Source organism: Bombyx mori, chromosome 5 (assembly GCF_030269925.1).
Source record: "Bombyx mori chromosome 5, ASM3026992v2".
Classification (NCBI taxonomy): Eukaryota; Metazoa; Arthropoda; class Insecta; order Lepidoptera; family Bombycidae; genus Bombyx; species Bombyx mori.
The window spans coordinates 6,279,180-6,294,272 of NC_085111.1; the positions used below are offsets into that span (position 1 = coordinate 6,279,180).

The window sequence follows — 15,093 nt, forward strand, 5'->3', positions numbered from 1 at the left end:
AATAAATAGTTATATGGATAAAAAAATATATTCATTCCGTACTGTTTGAAAGTTTTCGATTTGGAAAATTCCACAAGTAAACGTAACGTGCCTACAATACAAACGTACCTGCGGCAATGTTCAGTTAATAAGCTAACTGTATTTTCGTTACTCATATGTTGTTAAACACGAAATCATCATTTAGGAATGTTTGTGAGTTGGTTTTTGCGTTCGAGAAGTGCGCGCGCGACCTTGCCCACTACGGGCGCGCAATCTGAACCCGCGCGACCAGTTCCGAGCGCAAACCAAGCTCGAGCCGCTGTAAACAAGCTTACATAGCACGCGACGAAATAAAAAAATAAAAAATCGGTTGTCTGTAAAGTCGGTTTACTGACGATAGTTGAACGTGACAACGTCATAAGAAAATACTAAAGCAATGGTTTCATTTTTCAAAAGAAAATTTTAATTTTATTTGTTTGATAGATATTTTGTATGGATATAGAGAAGGAGGTAAATGAAAATCACTATTGAATTGATCAAGTTACATTTATATGTACGCATAAATACAAATACATATGTCAATTTTTTTTTTACAATGTACATAGTTTTTTTACAATTATGAATGTGCTTTGAATTGTATTATTGTATAGCAGCTGTTCACGCGGATGCATCGTTCACTCAAGTAGGAGAGAGACAGATGTCGAAGGATGCCAAACGCGAAGGCCGATTGTGCCTCTTTGTCGCTCGTTGCGCGCTCTCGCTTGCACTTCAAGCCTTAAATGAAACGCCTCAGAGCGAGGTAACGCCGCATGAGTCATGTTTTTTCGTGCGTGCAGCCGGCTCCATCGAATTATAAGACGTTGTCACGTCAAAAGCATTTTAGTATCGATCAAACCTACACGTCTGTCGTTTTTAAATTTAAAGACTTCTCTCTGCGTCATGTTTCTGTGAGCAAACTGATGTGTGTGGCGAATTTCAAATTATAATTTGTAACACCCGTATATTTCAAAGTCAAATGTGTATTTTAGTAGATAATAGAAAATTTGCATTAAGTTCATGTAGTGAGTGTATTCTTTCAATTACAATTTTTAAACAAAAGTAAAAACCATTTATCAACGATAAACGTGGCTGTATATTGAAAGTCAGTCAAAATAAACACCGACATAATTATTTTTTTGCTTACGTACTGCTTGAGCGAACCTGTTCATATATTATATTTATAGCTATAGCGTATTGATCAAAACAGAATCGAGTTTTAAAAGAAATAGTGCTAATAATTTACACACGTTTCTATTTTAATGGTTACAGTTCGTTCGGTGTCTAGCCGAATTCTAAACTAGATTCTGAACTAGATTTATGGGCAAATATAAAATATGTGCATCTTAAAACATATGTATTCAACTTGTATCATAAAGTAGACATGTAAAATGATAAGATCGAATAAACGATCCCGTCGCAAGAGATTAACATTGACGGATTCAATTCAGAGTGCACAGATATAAGAATCATATTAAATCATTCGTTGATGGGGCATGTAATGTTGCTTTAGAAAGCTACCGTATGCATCATGTTTCAAGGACTATTGAAAATCTGTCTTTTTTTTCTGGGTAGCCCGTGCCTTTTTACTCATCCTAGTGAAGCTACGTAGATCTCTGCACCACAAGCAATTCCTAAATAGTAGAAGAAAGTTAGAATGTTTTTCTTGCCTGTCCATATATTCTCAATTTTTTTCTAAATTTTCCACATTTATTGGAATATTTATTTTGTTTACGAGTGTACCTAAGTAAATAGTAAATTACTAACAATATATTTTAATAATAAATTATTAATAGTAAATTACTAAGAGCACAGGCAAATTTATTGACAATGATAATTTCCAATAAAATAAATACATAGGTAAAAATAAAATTTTTTTTTTTAGAGTTTGGTCTGGTTCTAAAATTAATGTAATACATAGTTGAATAGTTTTTGCGTACAGAGACTCGTTAGTTTCGTGGAGCCTACATGTAATATATATGTATTTAATGTAAGCATGTTTCTTACATTCAACTTCAAATTCAAAATCAGATGTGAACTATACTATCTGTATCTACGAAATATAATGAGTTTCGTTTTTTTTTTTTATTACAGATTTAACATAGCAAAAAAGCAGCGAGCGTATAGTAAATTCTAAATTAATACCTACCTACATAAAAGAATAATAATAAATACTGTACGCTCTATTCATTATCTCTTTCCACGCGAAACCAGAATGTCGATCCACTTTCCTTGACAAGTCAGACATAAAGGGAAATTCATATCAACTTCCATAGATGACTGCTGCTTATATTGAGTTTTAATTTACTTAAATTATACGTTCACATAATAATTATATTCTAAAACAAGTAGGTAGAGCAAGATAATTAATGAACAGGCAAAGTCAAAACAGGTAAGTACCATTTTCTCCTTTTTGTTAAACGATTCTCCCGTCAGTTTCTTTTCCAGTGTATCAATAATTAAATAAAATAAATTATGCATCGTTTTAGGATTTCACAATTGAATTTCGCAATTTATGGTGAACGTAATAATAATATTATTGTTCTTAATGATTTTAAAAAGTTATGCGCTCCAAATATAAAAGACGATACGATTAAATCATTGATATACGCATCTCTATTATTAAAATTATAAATAGGCTTGAAGTATAATTTTGCCGTTTTAGCATAACGCCACTCCATAATACGAAACCACAAATTACTCGAAATATCGTTTTAACATCAAAAGGTCTGCAGAAGCTATAGTTAGGTCGTCGCTACTCGCCAGACCTAGTCTCAATCGATATGCAATTTTTAACTATTCATTGGGGAAATAAAAATATTACTTAATGCCCAAGACGCGATACAATTTGTCAGAACTTAATAGATTTATAGTAACTTTGTAACATTGTAACGTTGTAAAACTGGAAAGGCCTCCGGGCCACCAGTAACTTCTCAAGCATAAAAAAAAAAAAAAAAAAAAGTTGGAAAATAATGTAGGTAGGTACATGCAATCGCGTAAACGAGATGGTCATATGACACTCGATGTCTTGAACATAAATACACGTACAACGATTGGCATTAACAAAATATGTATATGTATATTTATGGGCAGTATTTGTTGCGATATTTAGGTCATTCTAGTTCATCGGGTTGAACGGCCTTTCGTCCTAGGAAGCCGGTTTTCTGTTCAGGGTAACCTATGCTCTTTGTGGAACATTAAGTGTTCAAAGAAATATATGTATGGATCCTGAATGCATTGTTACTAACCCATTGAAATTAAGTCATGTTCCGGAGCACTAAATACATTCTTTTGATTTTTCCTTATAAAATTTTAGACATTTGAGTCGACTATTATCAAAGCCGGCAATCTGACTTTTGGACAATTATTGGTAAATCAAAAAAACGAATTATTGACTTTGTATTCCATTGGTAGTCACAAAACTCTTCGGAACGACATCTTAGATAAATAAAAGGTTAACTATTAACCTTTATTTAATGCAGGTTTTGAACCGTATTCTTTGAAGGAGACGATTATATCTGTCTGTATGATTAATCTGTATTGACATATCAATAATTTTTTTTTGTCCAAATGCACAGATTGCCACCTTTGATAATAGACGACTCATTTAATGGAAAATTTGAGAAATACGAAAGCTCAAATACAGAATAAATTATATTACTCCATAAAACTAATGTTTCACGATAAACTAAACTTACTAATGATACGGTGAAGAAACAATAACGTTCTGTCGCCATAAATAAACACAATTAAGACTTTAAAACAAAAAAATGCATCGGATATTTCTGTCGGTAAAATCTATTCATACGGTAACTTCCTCTGCAACTATTTTTAGTCGGGAGCTCGTTCCCGCCCCAAGTCGCGTGGTCGACAAATCGGTTAGTGAGACGGGAATACAAAACAACTCGAGCATTTTGTTATTATCTCATATTCTACACTGCTCAAACGAATTTCACTCAATTGAAACAGTTTCAGGGCCACAGTCATGTCGTCAAAACGCCGTTAAAATTATTTTATTATCATCCCGAGTACCAATTACGCGATTACGAATATTAAATTACATATGTTCAATTGTTAAAAGAATGCAAAAGTCTCAATGGTATATTGAGATATATAGATCTATAACATTTAGATCATGGTCATTATAACATTTAGATTTTTTACTGGTGGTAGGACCTCTTGTGAGTCCGCACGGGTAGGTACCACCACCCTGCCTATTTTCTGCCGTGAAGCAGTAATGCGTTTCGGTTTGAAGGGCGGGGCAGCCGTTGTAACTATAATTGAGACCTTAGAACTTATATCTCAAGGTGGGTGGCGCATTTACGTTGTAGATGTCTATGGGCTCCAGTAACCACTTAACACCAGGTGGGCTGTGAGCTCGTCCACTCATCTAAGCAATAAAATAAAAAAATCTATACTCCTAGGTTTAGTAAGTGATAATCGTATATAATTCCTATTCACGATACGTAAGTAAATTCTTTGTTACACTAACATAAAATATTATTGAATTGGTAGCTGATTACAGAATCACTTTAAGCTATGTTTACGACAGAGTTGACATTTAGCATCCTACCAATTGGTAATGATTTTATTAGAAATACTACGTAGGTGTATTTCGAATGTTACATACCATTTCCGGAATTGTGTATGGCTTTTATCGCCTTCTTCAGTTTCGTTAGGCCATCGCGGTCGTAATCCAGTGTCTGTAACAACAACAAAAAAAACTTAATTGCATACAAATTTGCCTTTATTTTGGTGACAGATTAGTTAGTGGTTTTCCTTGAACGTTTTTATCAAGTAGTAAATAATAGTTTAAAAAAACTAACAAAATACGCTTTTAAAAATAGTGAAAGAAAAAATGATTTTATTGTAAAAAAAGCGTGGGGCGTAAGCGTTATCAAAATAACCCTTCTCCTCATATCGATCATCATCGCGCTTTTTTTACAATACTTAATATAATTTTTTCTTACACTATTTTTAATTCAAATTTATTAAATTTTATTTTCTGTTTTTTAGTTGGATTTTCTATAAAAGCGTATTTTGTTAGTCTTTTTAAACTATGTATTATTTATTTTTCATTTTTTAGTTGAATTTCAATTTTTTCAATATATTTCTTCTATTTTTTTTAAATATTGAATTGTCATCGGTCCTTAATAAGTATACCAAATTTCGAGTTAATCCGACGTTTTGAAGGGGGTCAAAATCATGTTCGAACATTCCGTTACAAACATACATACGTCTGAAGATGCGTCTGAAGCTAATAAAAGCGTATTAAAAACGTTAACTATTTATGTTATTGTCAAAATTCGTTCATTGGTAGGGGAACGCGTCGCGCTTCACCCGAAGGTCGTCGGGTGATCACAAAGCAGCGGGCACAATAGCGGGCACGAGCCACTCGGAGGCGCATTCGACATCTGTCGCTTCAGCTGGTTAATAATCAATGCACCCTCGTTATGCAACCGTCCGAAATAAATCTCGTAAGCCCTCATTCGCACGGGCGTTTTAAAAACGTTGCGTTAAAACTCGGCGTTGGCGCTTTTATAACGTTCTCGCTGTGACGTGTGTCTGTAATCTGTAGCGTCCAACGCTTAGCGCTCAAAATGCAACACTGCCCAATAAAAAAGTGTCGCGTTTTAAAAACGCTGACGTATGAACATATACTAGGAAATGCATCTGTTCTATTTGAACGCTTTTCTAAAGCGCGCTAAAAAAACTCCCGTGCGCTTGAGGCGTAAAAGATCCCGTTCGGAGCACGTTTGCTTGATACAATACCGATGCTTGTATGTATACCAAACTATAAATTCTTCTTGATGATTTTGCGTGTGTATTCGAGAAATTCACATTTAAAACTTTAAAAGTAATTTTCTGCTATTCTGGTGAAAATTTTAAGTCACTTGCTGGACTACTGACGCTGCTGGATTTCTCACGGGCTTTTGATACAATTAACACTGCCTTACTCTTAGCAAAATTAACTCACTATGGGTTCTCTGATAATGCTGTGCAATGGTTTAGCAGTTATATGTCGAGTAGAACGCAATTTGTACAGATACGGAAAGAAGATGGAACTAAACTAACCTCTACTTCTAAGCCGATTACTAGAGGCGTTCCCCAAGGTTCTGTCCTGGGACCATTGTTGTTTATTTTGTACAGTGCAGATATCACTCAGTGTTTCAAGAATTGTAAATACCATGTTTATGCTGACGATGTACAATTATACCACTCTTTTGATGTTGGAGATACCCCTTCTGCTGTCAGTTTTATCAATGAGGATCTGCAGAGGATTGTCTCTTGGTCTGAACAGAATTCCTTAGTATTGAACCCCTCTAAGTCTAAATACATGATACTAGGCAGTAAATCTCAGATAGCAAAGATTTTATCACTCGATCCTAAGGTGACTGTTTCGGGTAAGGAAATTGATCGGGTGGAGTTAGCATGCAGTTTGGGTTTGACAATTGATCCCGAATTGCGATTCGAGGCCCATATTACAAAGAATTTAAGAACTTGTTTTTACAGACTGAAGATTCTGTACTCGTTTAGACAGTACGTCAGTGTACCCATTAGGAAGTTGCTTATCGATAGTCTAGTTTTGTCGAAATTAAATTACTGTGATACTGTTTATGGTCCCTGTTTACTCTCGAGAACTGAAAAATTAATACAACGCATTCAAAATGCCTGTGCCAGGTATTGCTTTGACATTCCTGTAAGAGGACACATAACGCCCTATTTAAATGATCACAATATATTGAAAATGGCAGCTAGAAGAAGGTTGCACTTAGCAGTCTTACTGTTTGGAGTGATTTCGACACATGAACCTAGGTACTTGTACGAGAAGTTAGATTGGAGAAGCACTCAGTACAGGTATGGCTCACGACCTGCTGTTAAGCCATTGTTGACGCCCAAATATAAAACAGCTGCTTTTCGGGGAGCGTTTAAATACGCAGCTACGCATTGCTGGAACGATCTCCCACCACCTATTCGTCACATTGTAACAAAGCATGGCTTTATTAATCGTTTAAAATCATTTCTATTGGATTCACAAAAACTAATTTAATTTATAGTATTTATAGGAACTAGTTTATCCTTGCTTGTGAAAACTTCCTTTTATTAAAGTTAATTTTTATTTATTTTTAATGTACAAGTGTAAATATTGTGCTGCTTGCCAGTATTAGTAATAGTATTATCGTGCTTTATTTTATTTTATTTGTTGTTTCGTTGTGGGCTGCCTACGGGGTGTTGTTACTGTGTGCTTATTATGTTATATATGTATGTATTCGGGTTCACAATTTAATTTGATTTTTGTTTTGTTTTTTTTCTTAAATTTTTATTATTTACTAGATTTATTAATTTATACCATTTTCTAAGTATGTACACACGTAATTAGCCTTCATTCCCGCTAAGAACCAAAGGGAAACGGGGGTGACTGAAAATCAGCGCTGTTCGATTTATCAACCTCGAACAGCAATAGCTGAGCCACCTCCTTTTGCCTTTTTCTCTTTTTATTTTCTTTTCTTTATTTGTATTTCATTTTATTTTCTATGATGTGAAAGGCAATAAATGATTTTTATTATTATTATTATTATTATTATTACTTGATTTGTGAAACTCATCATTTAAGTGGCCTGAAAATAAAACTTAACATGATGTTTAATTAAATGGATTATCTTGTTAGTATATCTTTCAAATTGTTAATAAAATTTAGAGCTGACGTACGAATCAGCAACCCATCTAATATTTATGAGCTACATATATCTTTGTGGTAAAATAATAAAGCGGTTCTATTGGATGCTATACGCATTACGGCTGGAACTAACCATACAAGTATAAGCATAGGTAAACGATAAGATTTATTACTGTATAAATCTTACGATATACTACATCGCTAGAGTGTTTAATATGATGTGTGGAAGTCGGTAGTTTGCGTATGTAAAGCCCGTTTTATTACGTGGTCGATGTAGTGACCGCAGTACCATATACGTAGCATTCAATGTCTGCAAAATGTGTATGGGTTTCGGTCAAGGTGTTCGTTCGTTCACTCAATTATTGTTATACGAATTTACGAGACAATTCATCGACGCTCTTTTAAGCATTTTTAAATGGACTCTCAAATGACAATTCTCGTATTTTAAGTCGTCGTGGTCTAAAGGATAAGACGTCCGGTGCATTCGTATGTAGCGATGCACTGATGTTCGAATCCCGCCGGCAAGGTACCAATTTATTCCAATGAAAAACTTACTTGACAAATGTTCACGATTGACTTGTACTGACGTTGTAGATGTTTATGGGCTTCGGTAACACTTAAAATCGGGTGGACTGTGAGATCGTCATAAAAAAATAATAATCATATCAAGTCTCGTCAAAAAAATTTGATTAGCAAGTCAAATCATTGACTTATAAAAAAAACAGATGAAGTAATATGTACTTATCTATCACGAAATATAATAAATACATATTACTCGTAGTATTATCACGCAAAAAAAACCGTTTCCTTTATCAACTAATTCCAACTTCAATTGTGTTTGACAGAAAAATAAACATGAAATAATTGTTTCAGATAAGCGGTACACGATAAAAATAGTCGAATAAGTACATTTAAACCTGCATAATTCACTTGTAACTGAACCTTGAAATATTGTGCAGTGAATAGCTTTATCTAAACTGACACAATCTGCACTAAAGATAAGATAAGATAGAATACAATACGAACAGATTCGCTTTCTTACTTGTGGCCAACTACGCATGTAAACGAGATGGAACTGAGCAATTAATTATTTATATTCATAAATCTAAAACCGAGCAAATGTGTCTCGATAAAAAGCATTGTAAAGTTATGTAGTCAGGATGTGATTTCACGATGTTAAAATTATTATTTATAATTAACAATAAAATTAAAAAGCAGTCACTCGCGGCTGCGCCCGTGTGGCCAACGAAAAGTGTTAATCTAGTTTCCTGTGGGAATTAGATTTTCTTTTCGGGATAAACGGTAGCCTGTGTCACGCTCCTGATTTAATACTATCACTTTAAAAGAAATCATGTCAGCTATTTCATCGATTCGACGTAAAAGGAGGACAAAGAAACACAAAAACCAACAAACAAGCATACTTTCACATGTAAATATATTTATAAGTATGGAAGTATGTATATGGAAATATCGATGCTTTTTTCTCCTAAATTTTTTTTTAGCGAAACTTATCTAGTATCTGAGCTCACGGGGCTCAAACCGGAGTGATGCTAACACTGACCCTAGCAAGAGCAGTGCTTCGCAGAATCTACCACCGGATCGGAAACGCGACCCACTGAGAAGATCCGGCGAGGAACTCGGTGGGCTGTGTCTATGGGTTAAAGCATTTTCGTACAATGAACCTCTACTCAGAAAACGAAAGTACAAGTTTGTAAGCGATATAAAAAAAACAGCTGTTGAATATAGGGCAAGCGATTAGTGTCAACAGATGTTTTATTTTATCGACATTAAAACTTAATGCCATCTTAAATGTATAAGTGTTTTAACACGCTTCATGTTGCGAAATATTGTATCAACTAATTGAATATACGCCTTCAACATCAAACCATCGTTATTAACAGTAAGCGTTTAGTTTCTAAGCTTTATTTTAGCCACCTTTATTGTGAATAACAAAATAAATATGTAACATGTTTTTTTTTTTTAAATAAATAAATATTTACTAACAATCACGCCACGTTAACTGGTCCCGTGATAAGTTCGTAAAGAACTTGTGTTACAGGTACCAGATAACGGATATAAATGTAAGATTTTTATTATACACATACATATATTTAATATACATCCATAACCCTGGAAAAGACATTTTATATTTATCATACAAATATCTTCCCTTGGCGGGATTCGAACCCGCGACCCCCTTGTGTAGTGACCATGTCACTTACCACTACACCAGACGGCCGTTTGAAGTTCTGTAGAAATTTTACCAAGAACTATTCAGCGGGCACATTTACTCATGAGAATATAATGTGTGCTAATAAATGTCGGTTACGCGTTCACGCTATTATCTCAAATATACTAGATGCTCTCATTTATTAAAACATCTCGCATATCACGTATTGTAATTTTTTTTATTGCTTATATGCTGATGTTAAGTGGTTACTGGTGCTCATAGACATCTACAACGTAAATGCGCCACCCATCTTGAGATATAAGTTTTAAGGTCTCAAGTATAGTTACAACGGCTGCCCCACGCTTCAAGCCGAAACGCATTACTGCTTCACGGCAGAAATAGGCAGAGTGGTGGTGCCTACCCGCGCGGACTCTCAAGAGGTCCTACCACCAGTAATAGATAATATAACAGAAACCCGCCCTAAAGTGCTAAAACTATGCATAATCAACTCAAACGGATAAACGATGCACAATGCAACAGCTATACGTGGCCTATTGAATAAGACACCAATCGTAATTGTATTTCTGCCGCGTATAGCAGTCATGCGTACGAAGAGTCGGTTGACTATTATAATACTATTGAAGTTTCGACTTCATGTATGGCGGTATTCACGTTACGATGTCTATGGGATCGGGTAACTACTTAACATCGAGTGGGCCATGAGCTCGATTGGGTCGATGGGTATCTATGCAACAAAATTAAAACATTAACATGATTGATTGATAATGTGATTTTCAGCGATTCTCAACCTCTGTGCTCCGTCACTTTTGTGTACCACGAACTTTGGCATTCAAAATTATTATCAAATTATTCTACAGTGGTAAAGCATATTAAAAGGTAAGTAAACGACTTGTAAACTTATTTTTTTCTCTGTGTGCCGTCAAATTTCGTAAACGTTAAAAGTGTGCCGCGATAAAAAAAAATGCTTGAGAGCCACTAGATTATTAACCAATATGGCGTCCCAAACTAATCTGCAACTACGGCCATTAAAGCGTCTTCAATTCCATACTTAAGCAAAACTACGTAATAAAAGGAACGAGGGCTCACTTTACGACGTAACTTAATCTCAACACGACGACATCAAAAAGAAGTCTCTGAAAGACGCTAAAGCTTTGTTCCGAAATACGGACTTTCTCTTATGCTCGTGTCTGCATAGGAATAGATTGCGGTTATGCCACGTGCTGTTTAGCACAAACAAGCCATTGTGTTGTTTCGTTGGATATAAAAACATAAGTGTGTATTTTTTTTTTGCACATAAGTAAATGTTGTAACCTGTAACTATAATCCTGTTGTAACCTGTAACTATAATCCTGTTGTAACCTGTAACTATAATAACAGGAAGCTGTGATTTATCAAATACAAATCACCCATTATAAATTTAGGCATCTTATGTAGATATTAATTCACTCGATTATAATTTATTGAGCTGGCTGTTTCGGCTGCATTATACATATACTTAAGGTAATTTATTTAGCTTCGAACCATTCTGTTAGGGCTATCTAACGCATAAAAGTTTTTTTTTTTAATCAGACTAGCGTTACTGGATATATGTATTTAAACACAAGCCCGTGAGTATTGTAATAAAAATAATTGTAATAACAGAAAAAAATCATCCAAATTGCAAACAGCGTAACAAAAAAATATTCTCAACGGTCGCTTAGGTCAAGTTATGAAATACACTATCAAACTTTCATCTGTAATTTTCTAGGCCTAGTAATTTTGTATGGGCGTTGATGTAATTGCTAGTCAGAACATGGGATTTGTAAATATTGGATATGACGTGAGGTGAGAAGTTGTATCAAAACTTTGTTTGATTTAAATTTGGAATACAGTTGTACCAAAATGTCAGAAAGAAGACGGTCGCGGTAATAACATAAAGTCGTTACGTCCGATTTTTGAATTTGAAACGAGAATTTTTTGAAATTCCGAGAAGTAAAAAAAGAGGTTTGTGTTTTGTTTATTGTGCTATCTAACGATTTCGTCTGTGTTCAAGCTTCGAAGACCGTAAATGGAATGACTGACCTTGTACGGTTAGGCCGCCAGCGGTCTTCAAAACATTGCGAATGGGAATTCGACGAAATCGAAACGAGAACAGAGACATTTTCTGAACGTTTGAAAATAATGATGGTCATTAAAGCCGGGATGGTTTTGTTACGGCGCTATGTGGTCTACCTCCTGAACCCTTTAGTTTGCACATCAGTCGCAGCTAAGTGGGTAGGTCTCGGGTAGGACAATATCCTACGACGGGTATCCACGTTTTTTTTTTTAAATTGATGGTTAAATGAACTCACAGTCCACCAACTATAGGATTATCGGAGCCTATAAAAGACATCATAACTTGAATTTCATTACCCATCCACCTTAAAAATTGAGGTCGAAATCTCAACTATATTGTACTGTCTCACCCTCACCACAAAAATAGGCAAGTTCCACCTACCTATCTACCCATACCGGCTTACAATATACAAATCTTTATGACAGCATTATTTCTTAATCGTGGCAGTCTCAAACACTAATAAATATATCGTCCTTGCCACAATAACAGCGCTCTGGCAACAACCACCTAGACTTAACACCGGACATTCAAGTTCCTGTGAGAGGTCCGACAGTTACTGACATTTAACATACTCCTAGAAAAATAACCTAATACAAACTCAATTGTGATACTAAGACTGAGCCTGTGAGATAGATCGTTTATGCTGCCAATTATTAGAAAGTTATTTACTAATTATTTATAGAAGTAAGTGTGTGCGTACTTTCGAATTCATCAACATTCGATCTTATGCTTATCTAATCATGTTTACTAACATGTGTACGTAATTTCAAATAAGAATCGAGTATCACGTACCATCCGGCTATGATTGCCACGTACCATCCGGCTATGGAATGAGCTCCCCTCCACGGTGTTTCCCGAGCGCTATGACATATCCTTCTTCAAACGAGGCTTGTGGAGAGTATATATAATAAAGGTCGAGGCCACAGGCGCTTGTGGTAGGCAGCGGCTTGGCTCTGCCCCTGGCATTGCTGAAGTCCATGGGCAACGGTAACCACTCACCATCAGGTGGGCCGTATGCTCGTCTGCCTACAAGGGCAATCGCACACAGTTATACATATATGATTTAAGATAGATAAAACGGTGATTATTGATCGTAAAGGAAAAAGTTCAGAACTGATATGGTTCTATTTTTTATTGCTTAGTTGGGTGGACGAGCTCACAGCCCACCTGGTGTTAAGTGGTTACTGGAGCCCATGGACATCTACAACGTAAATGCGCCACCCACCTTGAGATATAAGTTCTAAGATCTCAGTATAGTTACAACGGCACCCTTCAAACCGAAACGCATTACTGCTTCACGGCAAAAATAGGCAATAGGTTCTATAGTTATAATGTTAAATTCTAAAAGTGTATGCTTCAGGTCGTGCAGTACGTTAGCTCGGGCTTGTACCCTCAGTTCCGCTCACTTGACGATAAGATTACGGCCACTTGAGCACGCCCTGTTAAACGCTAGGGACTGAAACGAGCTGCATGCAGGCAACGCGCCCGATTTATGGGAAGCCGTATTTTTAACCGACGGCCCAAAAGAAGGAAAATCCGTACTAATATTATCCACGTTTTAATATTGTAAACTAGCTGACCCGGCAGACTTCGTAGTGCCTCAATCGATAAATAAAAGACCTAAGCTTTTGTATAAAATAAACTTAAAACAAACAAAAGGAATCCGTCCGCAAAATTGTTATTTTTATTTAATTTCAAGCATTTTCATATTTATCTACCTTTTAAACCTTCTCTGGACTTCGACAAATAATTCAAGACCAAAATCAGCCAAATCGGTCCAGCCGTTCTCGAGTTTTAGCGAGACTAACGAACAGCAATTCATTTTGATATATAAAGAAGAAGAAGATAGAAGATAGATTGTGTTTGTTTGTCCGTATTTCACGTCGAAACGAAACAAACGGATTGACATGATTTTTTTAAGTAATAGTTTTTGGTCAGGAGAGTTACAGAAATAAACTTTTATTCCGAAAAAAAATTATCTTAATCGCACGAGATAAGGCTTCATTAACTTTAGGAAAATTATGTGTCACTCGAAAGAATAATCTACCCTTTTCTTTGAACACGCGGGCGAAGCCGCGTATAAAGGCTAGTAATTATAAATCTGCTAATTTAAACTTCCAAAAATATCACAAAATCAGATTATTTCTGCATTTGTGTTACTTGTTGTTTATGTTATAAAACAATTAGGTAAAAGAACAATTCACATTTTCAGTATGCGGAAAATATGTTATACGGAGTGTTACAAATTGTTGAATGGATGATCGTTTTCATCCCAAAATAACATGCCTTATGACGATTTTGACGTTAATATCAAATTATAGTGTGAAAACTTAATTTCGACACGATATTTGTTATCGTTGAAGTAAATGGAGATGATTTTGTATTCTATTATATATTAATCATGACTTTTAGATGTTTATTAACTTCAATAGGCATTCGTAAGGAATGATTCATCGGATGAGGCTTTATCTTGCTGCATCTACGATGGCCCCAAATTTTCAATGTTCATTTAGAAACGCATTGAATATGACTCATTGGTTGTTGACCTTTAAATTGTCGCATAGAAATAATTTTAATGCCCCATACAGTTTATTTATTTAGATTACACAATGAAATGACCGCAGGATAGGAGGCGTTTACGAAAACAAACACCACAATAATACAATTTTATTGGTTTGTCGATATTCGTTCTTGATTTACACGCATTTGCAATGTGTATTCATTTCCAATGCGACTGTGCATTTTCTCCGAACTACCTGGATATCTGACAGTGATAAAGTATCCAATTCGTTCGTTCAATTCTCGAGCTGTGTTTTTCTTGGAACTCTGCCAATATTTAAATCGAGGATTCACTTAAGCTTAATTGAAAAATCATTAGGTTTCGGAACTTATAATAATTTTTCTTTTAATGTACAGTTAGTCAAAGGCAAACGGGTCTAACTACTTTATTTTCAAACAATGAACGCCATGTTATATTCATATTACTAGTGGATCCCCGGTAGTCGTAATTCGACTATAATTAATTGAAATTCGAAAGTTTGTATAAACACTATTATGATTTTATGGTCAAAGACTACTCTACTTCTTCACAGATTTCGCTAATTAGATAAATAA

General features: G+C 35.2%; 1 protein-coding gene across 1 annotated transcript in view; it reads right to left on the reverse strand.

Moving 5' to 3' along the window:
* Positions 1 to 15,093, reverse strand: part of LOC101737319 (arfGAP with SH3 domain, ANK repeat and PH domain-containing protein) — a 60,368-nt gene that overhangs the window by 39,074 nt on the left and 6,201 nt on the right. Inside the window, exon 2 of the mRNA XM_038010867.2 lies at positions 4,646 to 4,718. Coding sequence (XP_037866795.1) covers positions 4,646 to 4,718 — 73 coding nt within the window. The remainder of the gene's footprint in view (positions 1 to 4,645; positions 4,719 to 15,093) is intronic.